This window comes from Cnephaeus nilssonii (genome assembly GCF_951640355.1).
Source record: "Cnephaeus nilssonii genome assembly, chromosome: 5".
Taxonomy (NCBI): Eukaryota; Metazoa; Chordata; class Mammalia; order Chiroptera; family Vespertilionidae; genus Cnephaeus; species Cnephaeus nilssonii.
The window spans coordinates 40,414,748-40,432,988 of record NC_137076.1 but is presented as its reverse complement, the minus strand read 5'-3'; the positions used below and the strand labels follow the sequence as shown (position 1 = coordinate 40,432,988).

The 18,241-nt window shown below is 40.2% G+C and overlaps 1 protein-coding gene across 5 annotated transcripts in view; it reads left to right on the top strand.

Moving 5' to 3' along the window:
- Window positions 1-18,241, top strand: part of CLCN3 (chloride voltage-gated channel 3) — a 73,309-nt gene that overhangs the window by 25,885 nt on the left and 29,183 nt on the right. For all 5 annotated transcript variants that reach the window (XM_079770127.1, XM_079770126.1, XM_079770124.1 and 2 more), the window contains 2 exons: window positions 14,380-14,537; window positions 17,182-17,281. In XM_079770127.1, coding sequence (XP_079626253.1) covers window positions 14,394-14,537; window positions 17,182-17,281 — 244 coding nt within the window. In that variant the 5' untranslated portion in view covers window positions 14,380-14,393. The remainder of the gene's footprint in view (window positions 1-14,379; window positions 14,538-17,181; window positions 17,282-18,241) is intronic.

Below are 18,241 nucleotides of genomic sequence, written 5' to 3'. Positions count from 1 at the left end.
TATTGATGAGAAAGCAGATAATTTCATTAATGTTGTATTCTCTAGTTAAGTATTTATCAAATTTCAGTTTTTAACATGTTGGTTATGAAATCAATTGTGTTTGTGACTAGTATTTTAAAAAGAAGTGTCAGAGTATATGCCAATTAGTAAGTATATTAAACTTTGGTTTTACTTCCGTATGTATCTGTATACTATGTCAGTGAGAAATGCTCTTGGCGTGGGCCAGTCAAACAAGTTTGAAAACCAGTTTCTTAAGTATACAATTCGGAAGGCAGTTAACACTTTCTTTTTAGGCAGTATGTCTGTGGCCTAAGCTGAGTCTGGAACAACCTCAAGATGAGAATGGGGTGTGTTACTGTCCCAGACCGCTCCTAAAGCATAGGGATGTGAGTGCTGGTAGCAAAACTGTGCCCGTGATTACTATTGCAACATTTTTTCATTGCAATATTTTAAATAATATAGGACAAGTGGTTTGGAACCAAAGGCAAAGAGGGATGATGGTAGTGATGGATAGGATTGTATTAATTGTCTGAAAGCTAAATGCATGGGCACAAGTGTTTTGGGAGAAGGCACCACCTAACTTGGAAAGGAAAGTGTCCAGATATCATAAAATATACAAGCAAACAAACCATCAGATTATTTTTTAGGCAGTATTGCATAGTGGTAAGAAATGCCTTTGAAGTCAAACTACTTGAGTTTGAATCCCTCTTCCATTACTTACTAGCTTTGTACCCTTGGGTGTATTTCTTAATTCCGTACCTTGTTCTAATTTATAAAATGGAGACAGTGATACCTATCTCTTGGGGTTGTGAGGATTAAATGAGCTAATAATACATGTAAAGTGCTAAAAACAATGTCTAGTACACAGTAAAGTACTCAATATAGTTGTTTCATTATTCTTATTGACACCAGATAGATAGCGATTCGTTGCCTCTAGGTGGGAAAGATTATTTTAATTCTGATGTAATCTAGTTTGTTTTTTTTCATTTGTCAGTTATATTGCCTAATCCAAGGTCACAAGGATTTACTCATGTTTTCTAAGAAGTTTTATAGTTTTAGCCCTTACATTTTGGTCTGTGATCCATTTTTAGTTAATTTTTGTGTATGGTATGAGGTATGGGTCCAGCTTCATTCTTTTGCATGTGGACAGCCAGTTGTCCCAGCATTTGTTGAAAACACTATTCTTTTCCCATGGTGAAAATACTACTTTAAATAATAATGAATATTACTTTCTACAGATAATATAAAAACTTTTTTGTTGAGATTACAGATACTAGTATATAATGAATTTGTGTTTACATAGGTATGCATGAATTTTATAAAGTTCTGTTTCTAGGGAAAAATAAACAAGGCATAAAATATTATTAATAAAGTTATTTGCAAGAAAGCTACATGCCAGTTATAACTCAATGACTGGATAATTTCTCCCACTTGCTGAGGTATTTTAGTGTTGGTAATACTTGAACTATGAAATATTGTTGGTGATATTTGATTTGTAAAATGTTCAATTATGGAAAGGTTGATTATTGACCATACTTTTTTGGATATTAGTTTTTATGTCCATGTCAGGTATAATGAATTATATTATCTGTTAAAAATCTATAAGATTTTTGCACAATATACAGTTGTAGCAGAGCTCATTACTCAAATTTGTAAGATTCCACCCCCCTTTGTAATATTTTCAGTCTTTTAGTTAATATTAATATCTTATGAGTAATATAATACATAGTAATATAATATAATAGGCAGTATTGCATAGTGGTAAGTGTTGTTTTTTTATTTAATTTATTGATTTTTGGACAGAGGAAGGAAGGGAGAGAGAGAAACATCTACTTGTTGTTTCACTTATTTTTACAATCATTGCTTGATTTTTGTATGCTATTGGCCCGGTGCACGAAATTCATGCACGGGGGTTGTCCCTCAGCCCGGCCTGCACCCCCTCCAATCTGGGATCCCTCAGGGGATGTCCGACTGCTGGTTTAGGCCCGATCCCTCTCACAATCCGGGACCTCTGGCTCCTAACCGCTCACTTGCCTGCCTGCCTGATTGCCCCTAACCACTCTGCCTGCCAGCCTGCTCGCCCCCAACTTCTCCCCCACCGCTGGCTTGCTTGCCCCCAACTGCCCTCCCTGCCAGCCTGCTCGCCCCCAACTGTGCCCCCTGTCGGCCTGCTCGCCCCCAACTGCCCCCCCTCCTGGCCTGATCACCCCTAACCGCCTCTGCCTCGGCCCCGCCACCATGACTTTGTCCAGAAGGACGTCTGGAAGGTCTCCCAGTCTAATTAGTATGTTACCCTTTTATTAGTATAGACTAGAGGCCTGGTGCACAAAATTCATGCATGGGGGGGCGGTTGTCCCTCAGCCCAGCCTGCACCCTCTCTAACTTGGGACCCCTCGAGGGATGTCTGACGGGCAGTCGGACATCCCTCTCACAATCCAGGACTGCTGGCTCTTAACCCCTTGCCTGCCTGCCTGCCAGATTGCCCCTAACCACTCCCCTGCCAGCCTGATTGACGCCTAACTGCTCCCCTGCCAGCCTGATCGATGCCTAACTGCTCCCCTGCTGGCCTGATTGCCCCTAACTGCCCTCCCCTGCCGGCCTGGTCACGCCTAACTATCCTCCCCTGCAGGCCTGGTCGCCCCCAGCTGCCCTCCCCTGCAGGCCTGGTTGCCCCCAATTGCCCTCCCCTGCAGGCCTGGTCCCCCTCAACTGCCCTCCCCTGCAGGCCTGGGTCCCCCCTCAACTGCCCTCCCCTGCAGGCCTGGGTCCCCCCTCAACTGCCCTCCCCTGCAGGCCTGGTCGCCCCCAGCTGCCCTCCCCTGCAGGCCTGGTTGCCCCCAACTGCCCTCCCCTGCAGGCCTGGTCCCCCCTCAACTGCCCTCCCCTGCAGGCCTGGGTCCCCCCTCAACTGCCCTCCCCTGCAGGCCTGGGTCCCCCCTCAACTGCCCTCCCCTGCAGGCCTGGGTCCCCCCTCAACTGCCCTCCCATGCAGGCCTGATTGCCCACAATTGCCCACCCCTGCTGGCCATCTTGTGGTGGCCATCTTGTGTTCACATGGGGGTGACCATCTTTGACCACATGGGGGTGGCCATCTTGTGTGTTGGAGTGATGGTCAATTTGCATATCACCTCTTTATTATATAGGATTATTATATATAGGATGCCCTGGCCAGGGATCAAACCTGCAATCTTAAGAGTATTGGGATGACGCTCTAACCAACTGAGTTCCCTGGCCAAGGTCCTAATGACGTTTTAAATGCCAGAATATTTGAGCAGAAACAATAGCTTGAGTTTATTGATTTCCTACTGTTTGTCAGATATATGTATGATTTATCTCTAGTCCATATACCATATTCTAAAAGTGGGTGAGAAATCCAGGTACCTCTACGAGGTGCTGGATCATGTAGTTAATAGGTGGCAGAGCTGGAATTTGAGTCTAGGTCTTTCTGATCTGAAAGTGCATTAAGGTCATGGGATTTCTCTACTAGGCACTGAAAAGAAAGTGATCTTTTCTCCAATCTTTTTCGTTGCTGTTTTTCAGCCATTAGGTAGTAGAGGGTAGTCACTGGCATCTGGTAGGCAGACCTCCAGAAAAGTTGTTTTAAATTTTTTCTTGTTTTAAATTTGGGGAGGTACTACTTTCAGATCACACCTTCTTCCAGTCCACGATCTCGCAGGCGTCCTCAAACTACGGCCCGCGGGCCACATGCGGGTGTTTTTGCCGTTTTGTTTTTTTACTTCAAAATAATATATGTGTAGTGTGCATAGAAATTTGTTCATAGTTTTTTTAAAACTATAGTTCGGCCCTCCAACGGTCTGAGGGACAGTGAACTGGCCCCCTGTTTAAAAAGTTTGAGGACCCCTGATAGGGTCTAGGTAGCAGGAGCTATCCTTTATCTTTTTGAAATTCAGTTGTTAAAATTAATAGACTCCTACTGTCTTTGTGTTTCTCTTCTCAAGGTTTACATTTCCAGGAGATACAGTTTGATTAGTTTAACTTGAATCATGTGCCTTTTTCTTTGCTGGGATTAAGGCCTTCACCAGGACTGTACCCAACGAGGAATAGAAGTTTCCTAAAAATAATTGGGTTCTGTTAAAGAAAGGGAAAAGGTTACCAGGCGAGCAGAAACAAGGGTCCATTATACAAATGATAGCTAACCCTAATCTGGGGATAGTTACTGGACAATGTTTTTATTTGAAATTTGGAGATATATCTGGTTATTAATATTGAATATCTAGGTGTTGACTTGGGAAAAAGGTTAAAAACAAGAAAAAAGTGAAAAAAATTAATTGAAACCTATTCAAATCTCTTCTGGTTTTATGGCTAACCATTTACTCTCTTGCAAATGTTTTGTGAAACACCCACCCAAATTACAGATGCTATGCTCAAATTAACAACAATATATATATTTTTAATTTCCTCTTCTCATGTCCACCAGACACCAATTGCTTTCCGTTGTGTTCTCCCAGAGAGATGGTAATACTTTGAAAGTTATGTGTTGTTGAAGGTTTTCCTCATCCACTTGTGTTCTTGCCTGTGATTTTTACAAATATTGCTCATTTTTTATTTGCTCTTTTGTTTTGATATCCATTTATGTTATTTTTCTTCATAAGCAGATTCAGGGAGATTCAAAAACTATATTAACCCCATGATAGTTCCAGAGTCTTTATAAATACCTTTGCATCCATATTTCTGCCTTACCCTCTTTCTCTGTGGCTGGAGAATAGTAAACTGAAGGCAATCTTTAAATGCTAATTTAATTGATTAATTGGACAGAAAAAATTAATTCTTTTTACTATATCTTTTGTGTAGCTATCATCAAAAACATTATTTGATCTCAAATTAAGAGCATCACCTATTGTAATACAAATATACAAAGATGTAAATTAAATAAATGAAGAATAGTTATTAGATTAAAGAAAATTCTGAGGTACCTGATGGTACACAGAAGCCCTATTATATGTTTCATTTCTCTTTATAAGTGTTATTAGAGGACCCGGCAGTTGGTAGTCATGTAATCACTGATTTTCTATTCTGATTTTGGAAGTTTTGGTTCTCTTTGTAATTAATTTACAATAAATCAAACTTACACTTAATTCAATAGAAATAAATAAATAAATAAAATTTAATTGGAAAATAGGATAACTAAGTAAGTATACCACCATGTTCATTTCATGTGCTGTTTGTAATACAAACTAACCCAAAGGTTTATTGTATGTCACAACAGATAAATATAGTAATCTGAAGTACACTGAAAGTGATGTGCAATATGCAATTAATGATTTGAGGTAGTTTTAGAATGTCTGCCTAGTAATAAAAATATGCTAAGTAGTGAAAAGCTTATAAATCAGTGTGGCTAGTATAATAATTTATATTTTTGGTTTATAGGAAGTTTTAAAGGCTGAAGCCAATTGCCAGTCTAACTATTGTAACTCTCTTATTTACTCATTCTCTCCCCTTGTTTTCCCAGCAAACCCTATGTAGCTATGTAGAATTGGTTTTTCATCTGTTCTTTTTTCAAGCCATGGCTTATTAACGCTAATAAGCCTTTTTTTTACTTAAAGTCTTTTAAAAGCCAGAAACCTATCACTCACAACTCAAAGGTATTGGCTTTTAAGATTTTGCTTGTTATATGAGTTTCAAAAACTTAAATTTGAAACTCAAAAGCTATGATACTGAACCTTGTTCTCTGACATCTGCTGTATTTCTGTTCCTGTGGCTATGGATGTCTCACTGAACTGGTTTGGGGGAGATAGGTGGAGAGGACAAGGAAGTCATGTTGGGTGAGGAGCCTTGATTAGCAGTTCCAAGAGGCATTCCAGTGTATCTCTAAATGGGAAGCCCAGGGCAAATCATGTCATTTTATGTTAATAAAATCCTAATATATAAAAACCCTGGGTTTGCCAAGACTGGAGGCTCGACCAACTGGAAGTCAGTCCTGCAGTCAGTGCTGGGTTGCCGTGGTGACCCAGCACTGACTGCTATGGCAGCAGCGTGGTGACCCAGCACTGATTCTGAGGGGGCTGCGAATCAGGCCTGGAGAGAGGCCTGAAGAGAGAAGCAGGGTCTAATTTGTAGGCTCTGTGGCAGCTGTTGATCAGCACTTGCCTCTCTCTCTGGGCCTGGCCAGCATCCGCACCTCCATTTCTCTCCAGACCTCCACCAGGGCTGCTGATCAGCCCCGCCTTTCTAATCAGGCCCCGTTGATAGGCCCAGAATCGCTGACTGGCATAGAAACTGACCAATCAGAACCAAATCCAGGTGAACTGTGAGGAGCCAATGGTCGCCTAGGAGGCGGAGCTTTTGACGCTAACTGGCATAGAAACCAACCAATCAGAACCAAATTGGCTGGCAGAGGAGGGCAGTTGGGGGTGAGATCAGGCTGGCAGGGGAGGGCAGTTGGGGGCATCCAGGCTGGCAGGGGAGCAGTTAGGTGTTAATCAGGCCGGCAGGGGAGCGGTTAGGGGGTGATCATGCTGGCAGATAGAAGCGATTAGGGGCAATCAGGCAGGCAGTCAGGCAGGCAAGCGGTTAGGAGCCAGCAGTCCCGGATTGTGAGAGGGATCTCTGACTGCCAGTTTAGGCCCGATCCACAGGGATTGGGCCTAAACTGGCAGTCGGACATCCCCCGAGGGGTCCCAGATTGGAGAGGGTGCAGGCTGGGCTGAGGGACACTCCCCCTCCCTCCCCCCAGTGCACAAATTTTGTGCACTGGGCCTCTAGTACAACTATAAGAAGAGCTCTTACTGAGTATATATAATCAGGGAAGTGCAGCCTCACCACCTTGGTCTTCTAGGCTCCCTTTCCGGTATCTGCTGTAGGAAAGCCATATTATAATTTCCAAATTAACCCTTGTAATATTATTTTAGGAAAGAAAGAGAGATGTACTTTATATATGAAGAACTTCAATTTGTGCAAGTTCTATGCTTCATTCATGCATAAAATGAAGTTAGTTAACTAATACTGTTGCTTATAAAAATTTCATTAACACATATAATTTATATTCATCTCATTTTAATATATGTAAGTTAAACTCTATACAGATCTGGTTGCAGTGAACTATACACAAAGAAATGATAGGTTGGGAATATCTAAAAACTATTGTTATTGTTAGGAAACATAATACCTTTAAAATTACTCCTAATGTGGGATGTGTAGGTATTCTTGTGATCCCATTAGAAATGTGAATGTTCCCTACCCAGTTTAGAGTATGAGAGAAAATCTTTCCTATTTTCCTTCTTTGTGCTACTCAGATTTCCATGTTTGGCAGAACAAGCTATAAAAGAAAATATATGAAGTGTCACACATATATTAAAGTAAAAGACTGAATATTTTTTTAGTGGCCAGCCAATTCTTAAATTATATTTACAGTTTTTTGCAATAACATACTTTAAATTAAAAATATTTATTAATTTCACAGTCAATATGGTATCCTTCAATTGTCAGTAATAATCTAGTACAGTAAGCAAAAAACAGGATACAAGGAGAAAGGTACTTTCCTCTTCCTGGAGATTCCATTTAATTATATTTACTAGAGTCCAATAAATATTCTAACCAGCTCTATCTCAGCAAAATGTTTTTATTTTCATACCCAAATCTATCTTGTTCACTGTCCAAGCTAATATGACAGCAAGTCACAAGAAGGACCCAATCTCTAAGGGAAAATCTGTTTCTGTGGGCTTCCCCAAAACCAAGATCAAGCAGTATTTCCCTCTTTACTGTTTTCATCACCTTTGCTCTGTCAAGTAGAAGCAAGTAGGCATGAGGGGACAGAATGACCTTCAAGCAGTCTGTTGGGGACACAAGCTGCTCTGGCTAATTTCCACCTCAACATGTGCAGTGGCAACCCTAGATATTCTAGTCTAATGGACACAATGTGCAAGATCTAAAACATAATACATTGATCCACAAAGTCCTTTGGTTTAAAAAGTGTGAGTCCTTCATTTCTGGTGTTCACATATTTAGAATTACTGCATATAAATGTTACCGAGCTGAATGAGAGTTCATCTGCAGGTTCACACAGACTGAAAGAAATGTATAAGCAGGAGTTTTTAGTGGATGAAAGAATTCACTTTTTATTTTATTTTATTTTTTTTTAAAATATATTTTATTGATTTTTTTTTTTTTTTACAGAGAGGAATGGAGAGGGACAGAGTTAGAAACATCAATGAGAGAGAAACATCGATCAGCTGCCTCCTGCACACCCCCTAATGGGGATGTGCCCGCAACCAAGGTACATGCCCTTGACCGGAATCGAACCTGGGACCCTTCAGTCCGCAGGCCGACGCTCTATCCACTGAGCCAAACCGGTCTCGGCCACTTTTTATTTTTTTATTTATTTTTAAATAAATATTTATTGTTCAGATTATTACAGTTGTTCCTCTTTTTCCCCCCAATAGCTCCCCTCCACCCGGTTCCCACCCCCCCTCTGCCCTTACCCCCCCCGCCCCCCATTGTCCTCATCCATAGGTGTATGATTTTTGTCCAGTCTCTTCCCGCACCCCCACACCCCTTTCCCCCCAACAATTGTCAGTCCACTCCCTTTCTATGCCCCTGATTCTATTATATTCACCAGTTTATTTTGTTCATCAGATTTTTTATTCACTTGATTTTAATTTTTTTATTATTTATTTTTTAAAATATATTTTATTGATTTTTTACAGAGAGGAAGGGAGAGGGATAGAAAGCTAGAAACATCAATGAGAGAGAAACATCGACCAGCTGCCTCTTGCACACCCCCTACCGGGGATGTGCCCGCAACCAAGGTACATGCCCTTGACTGGAATCGAACCTGGGACCTTTTAGTCCACAGGCCGACGCTCTATCCACTGAGCCAAACCGGTTTTGGCTATTCACTTGATTTTTAGATTCACTTGTTGATGGTGATAGATATGTATTTGTTGTTCATAATTTTTATCTTTACCTTTTTCTTCTTCCTCTTAAAGAACACCTTTCAGCATTTTATATAATACTGGTTTGGTGGTGATGAACTCCTTTAGCTTTTTCTTATCTGTGAAGCTCTTTATCTGACCTTCAATTCTGAATGATAGCTTTGCTGGGTAGAGTAATCTTGGTTGTAGGTTCTTGCTGTTCATCACTTTGAATATTTCTTGCCACTCCCATCTGGCCTGCATAGTTTCTCTTGAGAAATCTGCTGACAGTAGTATGGGTGCTCCCTTGTAGGTAACTAACTGTTTTTCTCTTGCTGCTTTTAATATTCTCTCTTTCTCTTTTGTTCTTGGCATTTTAATTATGATGTGTCTTGATGTGGTCCTCTCTGGATTCCTTTTGTTTGGGGTTCTCTGTGCTTCCTGGACTTGTAAGTCTATTTCTTTCACCAGGTGGGGGAAGTTTTCTGTCATTATTTCTTTAAATAGGTTTTCAGTATCTTGCTCTTTCTCTTCTTCTGGCACCCCCATAATTCGGATGTTGGTACGCTTGAAGTTGTCCCAGAGGCTCCTTACACTGTCTTCATATTTTTGGATTCTTTTTTTCTTTTTGCTTTTCTGGTTGGGTGTTTTTTGCTTCTTTGTATTTCAAATCTTTGACTTGATTCTTGTGATCCTCTAGTCTGCTGTTGGATCTCTGTATATTATTTTTTATTTCAGTCAGTGTGTGCTTAATTTCTAGTTGGTCCTTTTTCATATCCTCGAGGGTCTTGCTACATTTATTGGCCTTTTCTAGAAAATTCTTGAAAAACCTTATAACCGTGGTTTTGAACTTTATATCCAGTTGTTTGCTTTCCTTCATTTCTTTCATTTGTGACCTGTTTCTTTGTCTCCGCATTTTGGCTGCTTCCCTGAGTTGATAGAGTGGCTTTGTCTGCTAAGTGTCCTATGGGGCCCAGTGGCTCAGCCTCCCCAGTTACCTGAGTGGACACTCTTGGTACACCCCTTTGTGGGCTGTGTGCACAGCCTTGTTGTAGTGAAGCCTTCATTGTTGTTGGTATCACTGGGGGAATTGACCTCCAGGCCAATTGGCTGTGAGGATCAGCTGTGTCTACACTGGGAGAACTTCTGTGCTGGAGACACCCTTATGAGACAAGACTTGCAAAAGCCTCTGTGCTCAGCTTGGATGGGACGGAGTCTCAGGGTTGAGCAGACAGCAATGGCTTCCTGTCAGCTCTGCCCTAAGAGGCCCCTGGGTCTCAGTGTCCCGAAGTAATCTCTGCAAGCACCTCTGAGAGAAAGCCGCCCTCGAGTTTCGCCCGCTGCCTGAGAGTCCAGTTTCTCCCTGAATGAGTCTGGGTCCCCAGAGTCTCACCCGGAACTGGAGTTCAGAGCAGTAGGGAGCTTCTGTCTCACTCCCAGTTGAGAAAGCCAGCTGCGTACTCAGTTGCCAGCCCTCTCCGCGCGCGCGCGCCTCCGTACCTCTGCCTTTCGCAGTTCCTCTGAGTCTCATTGTGCTTTTCTCTTTCCTGACAGTCCAGTTTCTCCCCAAATGAGTCTGGGTCCCCTGAGTCTTGCCCAGAACTGGAGTTCAGAGCGGTCGGGAGATTTTGTCTCCCTCCAGGTTGAGAAAGCCAGCCGCGTACTCAGTTGCCAGCCCTCTCCGCGCGCGTCTCAGTATCTCTGCCTTCTGCAGCTCCTCTGAGTCTCAGTGTGCCTTTCTCTTTCCTTCTAGTTGTAGAGTTTCCACCAGCCAGCCTTCCTGTGGTTCTGGATGATGTCGTTTTGTCTTTTAGTTGTAGTTTTGAAATTGTTGTGCGAGGCAGCAGTTTAGGTGTTTACCTTTGCTGCCATCTTGGTTTCTCCTCAGAATTCACTTTTTAGATTGGTGCCAATGCGGAGAAGGGATGAGCTTGCGTTCCAAAATACCCGACTCCCCAATGGTTTACAGACAAGAGGCAAAATCATGCCATCACGAATAAGGGGTTTGGGATTATTGATGAAACTGATTGGTCAAGAGTGAAGTAAGTAAGGTAAATCATGATGTCAGGTCTTGAGGTGAGCTTCGTGGTCCTGCAGTTTAGTTTCATGGGAGTCATTTCACTTTAGGGCTCAGGAGCTGAAACACAATTTAGGGCAGTGATGGCGAACCTATGACACGCGTGTCAGTGCTGACACGCGTAGCCATTTCTGATGACATGCGGCCGCATGCTGAGGATGAAACATTTGCTGCTCCTGAGGATGAAACATTTGCGACTAGAGTCTTGGAGTTAGTTTTTTCCTCAAAGTGACACACTACCTGAGTTATGCTCAGTTTTTTGGCGAAGTTTGACACACCAAGCTCAAAAGGTTGCCCATCACTGATTTAGGGCATAATGTTATCTTCAGCTTAAGGGAAGCCGTACCTTGTGACCACTAGTTAGTAGGGCTTGGCTGTTGTTTCTTGCTGCCTTAGGAAGTTAATAAAATGTACGGGAAAGGGCAAAGGCTATGGAGCATGTTGTGAAGAAACTAAATTGAGTGCTAGGGCTAAAGTAGTAACACCCAAATTAAATCAAAATCATACATTAAATCAGGACCCTCAGTTGTACATAGTTTAGATGTCAGTTTCTACAGAGTAAATATTTTAACGTCACTGAAGTCAAGACACATGGCTAAAATAAATACTTTTTGCTACTTCATAAAAAAGAATAATAGTCTCTACTTTTTTACTTCCTAGTTCTTAAGTCTGTCAGAGGAATATGTGCCTTTTTTGCTATTCACCTACATTGGGGCAAACAGCTTGGAAATGCTTATCATTGGGGCTGATGACATTGCATTGTATACACATTAAGTGTATAGAAATTTTGCTTTTGTATTTTTTGCATAGAAGAGTAATAATTAAGATCAGTAGTCTGTGTTTCTTAAATTCTACCCAGATAAGGGCACATGGTCGGGAGGGAATTTGAAGTTTGTAAAATATGTCATCTTATACATTTAAAAAATATTTTTTCAAAGTACACTTAAAATAATATTTTCTTTTAATTTCAGACTTATAGATGTTGAAAAATAGTGTACCCTTTACCTAGATTCCTGAAATGTTATATTTTACCACATTAGTTTATTCTGTCTCTTGTTCTTTCTCTTGCTATTATATATGCTATTATCTGTGTAACATTTTTAAAAAATTACCAGTTTTTTGTTTTTGTTTTTTATTTATTTATTTATTTATTTATTTATTTATTTATTTTTTTAAAAAAATTTTATTGTTTAAAGTATTACATGAGTCTCTCTTTCTCCCATTTACCTCTCCCTGGTCGTTCCCAGCCCCCAGCACATGCCCTCACCCTCCTACTGTTCTTTGTCCATGGGTTATGCATATATGCATGCATAAAAGTCCTTTGGTTGCTCTCTTACCTCCCTCTCCCCTGCCAGTTTTAATGTTACATGGAAAGCAGAGTCAGAGAGTCTCACATTTGTCAAGATATTATACATTGTCATATTCATTCTCCAGTTGCTTTCTCTTACGAAAATTTGTGGCCTTTTAGTTAGCTTTTACCAAGTGGAAATTGCTGAATAAAATCAGGATAGAGGCAGAAAGAAAGAGCTAGTGTACTTGAGCTTTAAGTGTAAGGTTTAGAGTATATGTTTTATGTGAATGAGCATATGGGCCATTGTAGGGATTGGGCTTTTAAACCCTCGGTCAAGAATGATTAATTATTTATTCTTGGAGTACTTCTGCCAAAACACTGAAATCAATATACTATTCTCCTTTTAGAAGTTTTACACCTTTTCAAGGCAAACATTCAAATGTATTGAGTAGGGAGGTAAGAGAAAACCCTGTTTTATCTGGTAGAAGTAAAAGACATTTAAGTTTATTAGAACAATATTCAGTATTTATAATACTGTTTAAAATATTAACCCTTTCTATATTAGTGCTAGTTCCTACTGTCTCTTTGAATGATCAAGAAACAACTTGCAGCCTGCAGTATAATTTATTTGGCTTCTATCAGCAATAAAATTAGTTTTTAGTACTGACGTGACTGTGCAACTCTCCCTTTCCTTCACCCTCCAGCTGATTTATAATAATCTGTTGCTCTAATCTAGGCAGTGTTTATTGTGATTGGGGAAAGTTCAGATTCTAGCTTTGCCAGATAATAGTTTTGTGAAGTGACTTAACATTTATGATAGTTTATCTGTAAATAAAAGGGAATGAGTAATTTTAATCACCAGACTGCAAGCCTTAAAGTCATCCAATAAAATAAGCAGGTTTCTTGTGTTTTACTTTTACAATGTTTGTTTAAACATTAGTATAGTGCTGCTCTATATTCTCTATCAATTAGTTATATTTCTATTAAAATGACACAATTCTAGATTATTACTTTTGGTATAAAGTCTATATTACTGCTACATAATTTAAAGATGTAATTTGTAATTATTTATGCTAAAATCACCTATTTGAAATTATGTACCAGCTTTTCTAAGTTTTTAGGGCTTTAGAAAAATTTCAAATGCTTCTTTACTTATATGTCTTTATTATAAGGTGTAGCATATATAATAAAGACTAGAGGCCTGGTGCACGAAAATTTGTGCACTTGGGGGGAGTCCCTCAGCCCGGTCTGTGCCCTCTTGCAATCTGGGACCCCTCCGGGGATGTCCGACTGCCAGCTTAGGCCCGCTTCCCAGGGGATCGGGCCTAAGCTGGCAGTCAGACATGCCTCTGGCAGCCTGGGAGCCCTTGGGGGATGTCCAACTAATGGCTTATGGGGGAGCAGGCCTAAGCTATTAGTCAGACATCCTTAGTGCTGCCGTGGAGGCAGGAGAGGCTCCTGCCACCGCCGGTGCTCTGGCCAGCTATGAGCTGGCTTCTGGCTGAGCGGCACTCCCCCTCTTTTGCTTATCTGCTCCGTGGTGATCAGTGTGCATCATAGTGACTGGTAGTTCCCGGTCATTCGGCAGTTAGGGTCAGTTTGCATATTACCCTTTTATTATATAGGATATTTAACATTTAAAGATGACTTGTCCAAACTTACTTAGCTGTCTTGGACTAGAGTCTATGAGGCTGGCTTATTTTTGATACTCTAGTATGGGTTTGAAAGGACATGCCATGCCCTAGCTGGTTTGGCTCAATGGCTAGAGCATTGGCCTGCGGACTGAAGGGTCCCAGGTTTGATTCCAGTCAAGGGCACATGCCCGGGTTGCAAGCTCGATCTCTAGCTGGGGGTATGCAGGAGGCAGCTGATCAATGATTCTCTCTCATCATTGATGTTTCTATCTCTCTCCCTCTCTGAAATCAATAAAATATATTTTTTAAAAAAAGGACATGCCATAATCACTTTGTGTTATTTCCAAATTTTACATAATTTTTTTCTTAATTTGAGTCATTTTCTTAATTTTTCTATTTTATTGTAATGATTTCTAGTGATACTATTACTAATGAACTTCTAAGAAGGTTACATTGTTCACCATTGTTTCTCATAAAACATAATCATTTTTCCTCTTTTGCTTATAGGAACTCATTACACAATGACAAATGGAGGCAGCATTAACAGTTCTACACATTTACTGGATCTTTTGGATGAACCAATTCCAGGCGTTGGTACATATGATGATTTCCATACTATTGATTGGGTTCGAGAGAAATGTAAAGACAGAGAAAGGCATAGACGGGTAAGTATTTTCAGTCATTTAAAAAATATAGTACATAATTAGATCCTTTAATAATATATTTCTGCCAATGATCTCTGACTGTCAAAATATATGTTATACATTAAAGTAATTTTAAGCATTTTTAAAGTTTATTTATACCCCATATCTTTCCAGAAAGGATTTGAGGTATCTTAAAATAAAATAAAAAAGTGTGTAGTAAGACAAAATAGAAAGGAAAAGGAAAACAGGGCCCATGAGGAGGGAAGATTAAGTCAAGTTCAAGATTTGGAAGTCAGCATGATTTTGGGCTTTGATCAGCACAGCAGCTATGGCAAAACAGGAAACGTTACATAATTCTCATTATTCAAAAGTAATTACTTTCTGGGGACGTAGTTTTATGCAGTATTGCTCTTTTATCTCTTTTCTCAGTTTTTAAATTCTGAAATGTTTCTCAAATTGATATTGAGTATTGTAATAAATCGCTATTCAAAAAAAAAGTGGCTTTTATTAGAGAGTACAACTTATGGATCTTTCTTGTTATGGGTTGTGACTTACTGGTATAATGTAATCCAAAAATACATTTTAAAAAAAAGAGATAAAAAGAAATCTCTTTGACTGCAAAATTTCAAATTCCAAAAAGCCCTTTGTAACTTTGGAGTCTGCAATCTACCTGGCGCCCACAAACAAACACTTGGCTTCCCCCAAATGGGATTCTGGCCCCACCACCACCCTGGAGTGACACCCCACCAAATTGCAGCCAACGCTGCCAAGACCTCATGGTGCAAAACGCAGCCCACAGCCCAGCCCAACCTGGAAACAGTGGCTGTGGGTGCCAGGTAATGACGTCACGTAGCAATGTCTGGCTTCCTCTCCCTAGCTACTAGCGTCCTTGGAGTTTCTTCAGCTCAGGAACCCGACTTGCTTTATAGCCAGGTGCGGACATTTTACAGTTTAACTAAATGTCTGTGAAGTGTTTTCACGTGCCTCATCTCATTTGATCCTCACAGAAGTCCTGGAGTAGGTAGATAGGAGACTTGGTGGAATCCTATTTTCTTTTCATTAGCCGGAAAACAGAGATTTAGAAAGTTTAGAAACTTGACCTGAACGAAAAGAAGTAAGAAATGGTGGAACTTGAAAACGACTTCAGGTTTTCTCACTGTGCAGAATATAATTAAACACTGCTACAGTTAAATATTTTACCCTTTGTTCTCCCTGTGTGATCTACAATAATTATCTGCTTCGTGTTGGTATTTACTACTGTGTTGCTGACAGTTACCTGAAAGAGAAGTTGGGGTGCTTCACTGGGCTGGAAAAAGTTTAGCTAAATCAGAAAGCAGGTCTAATTAAGCAAGTTTATTCTATCTATATAAAAGGCTAAGTTGACACGCGTATGCGTGATACATGTAAAGTTCTCGCTGGTGCCCTCCTATGGGACAGTTGAGCATTGAAGTCCTACTCATAGGATATTGCTCCCCTGTCCCTTTTTCTTAGCCAATTTTATCTCTGTGCTGGTAGTAATGTAGTTTCTAGAATATGGCTTTTTTCCCCTTTTTATTGAATTTATTGGGGTGACACTGGCTAACAAAATTATATAGGTTTCAGGTGCACAATTCCACAATACATCATCTGTACTATATTGTGTGTTCACCATCCCAAATCAAGTCTCTGTCCACCACCATTTATCTCCTCATACCCTCCTCCAGCCTCCCCCACTCAAACCCTCCCCCAATAATCAATACTCTGTTGTGTCCATGAGTTTTTTTCTTTCTTTTTTGTTCAATCCCTCTACCCCTTCTCAGCCCCCACCCCCCAGCTGTCATCCTGCTCTCTATGTATGAATCTGTCTTTTTTTTTGCTTGTTAGTTCATTTTGTTCATTAGATTCCACATATGAGAGGAATTGGATGGTACATGTCTTTCTAGAATATGGCTTTTTAACAATCCTAGTAAAACGGGTTTAGGTTTAGAAGTGATGCTTACTAAGAGAGGAAGACTTGGCTTCTTGTGTCTTAGTGAGATCTGGAAACCAAACCTGTTAACACCATGCTAATCTCACCTCCTCCACATTCAGTGGAGGACACATCTGCCTTACACAGTGGTAAAAGAGGGCCTCTGGACCTGCCAGTGGCATAGGAGCTCTTCATTCCTGCATATTTACAGACCTATACATTTATTTGTAAATTTATTTTTATAGTCCCTTTATTCACATGAGTGTTTTTGTACTACATTAATGGGCATGGAACTGTTAGTCACTGACCTTACCTTTTAAAGAATATAATAATCCACTTAGGTTCTAGGAGCAGAGAATGACTAGGGAATGATCCACATTTCAAGCTTTAATGTCTTATTGCTGTGAATATAAAAGATGCATACCAGCTAAATTTGATACGGTTTAGACCAGTCTGGGTCAGACTTTATATGGTTTGTGGGTGGATCCTTTGTGCTCAAATTCTGAGGTTCTTATTAAAATACATATCTCTGGGTAAATGTTTGTCATTGGTTTACAGGTATAGCAACTGATAGTGGTTCCACCTCAAACTCACCTTTCCCATTATTTAATGTAGAAAGTACTGTCCTGTGTATAATAACTGAGAAAATTGTTAGATTCTAGAATTGTGGCTTCTAGTCATAGTTTGAAAATGAAGCATAAGCATTTCTAATTTCAGATCAACAGCAAAAAGAAAGAATCAGCATGGGAAATGACGAAAAGCTTGTATGATGCGTGGTCAGGATGGCTAGTGGTAACACTGACAGGATTGGCATCCGGTAAGGAAACTTTTTATGCCGTCCTTTTCTGGTTAACAGAACAATAAATAGGTCTCTCTCCTTTCCACAATTATTTTCCCCAGGTATTGTTAGATTTTTAAGATCATTTTTATTTTGTTTCTTTCCTCCAAAAATCTTCTTAAACACAAGACTGGAAGGCAGGAGGCTTCTGAATCTCGTTTTGGCTCTATCCAGTTTTTTAAATCTTTCTGGGTTCAGTTTCTGTATCTGTAAAGTACATGGTTTGGACCAGATGATCAATAAAATATCTTTTAAAGTTAACTTCATAGTAAGTAACTAATATTTATTGAGTGCTTCTTATATGTCATACACTGCTCTAAAAGCTTTATGTATATAAACCTCATACAATTCTATGGTATATGCCAGTGATTTTCAACCCTTTTCATATCATGGCACACATAAACTAATTACTAAAATTCGGTGGCACAGCAAAAATGTATTTTTTGCTGATCTGACAAAAATAGGTATAATTTTATTGTTGTTAATTTCTCAACTGAGGATATTTTACATTGCTTTTTTAGAGGGGGAGGAAGGGAAGAAGGGAGGGAGGGGAGGTGGAGAGAGAGAGAAACACTGATGTGAGAGAGACACATCAACTGGGGTGGGAGCGAACCCACAACCCATGTACATGCCTCTGACTGGAAATCAAACCAGGTGCACTCTGGTGCACAGGCCGATGCTCTAACGACTGAGCATGCCAGCCAAGGCAAAAATAGGTATACTTTAGATTCATTCACACCATACAGCTATTGTGTTGGCTGTTGTCATTTTTTTATTTGACAATGTAAGGGAAAAGAGGTCAGTGCCCCTGACTGAATAGTCAGGTATTGCATGTTTTAAAAATTTCTTGCAGCACACTGGTTGAAAATCTCTGGTATATGTGTTATTATTATCACCATTTTACAGACGAGGGGACTGAAGCACAGACAGAGGTCATAT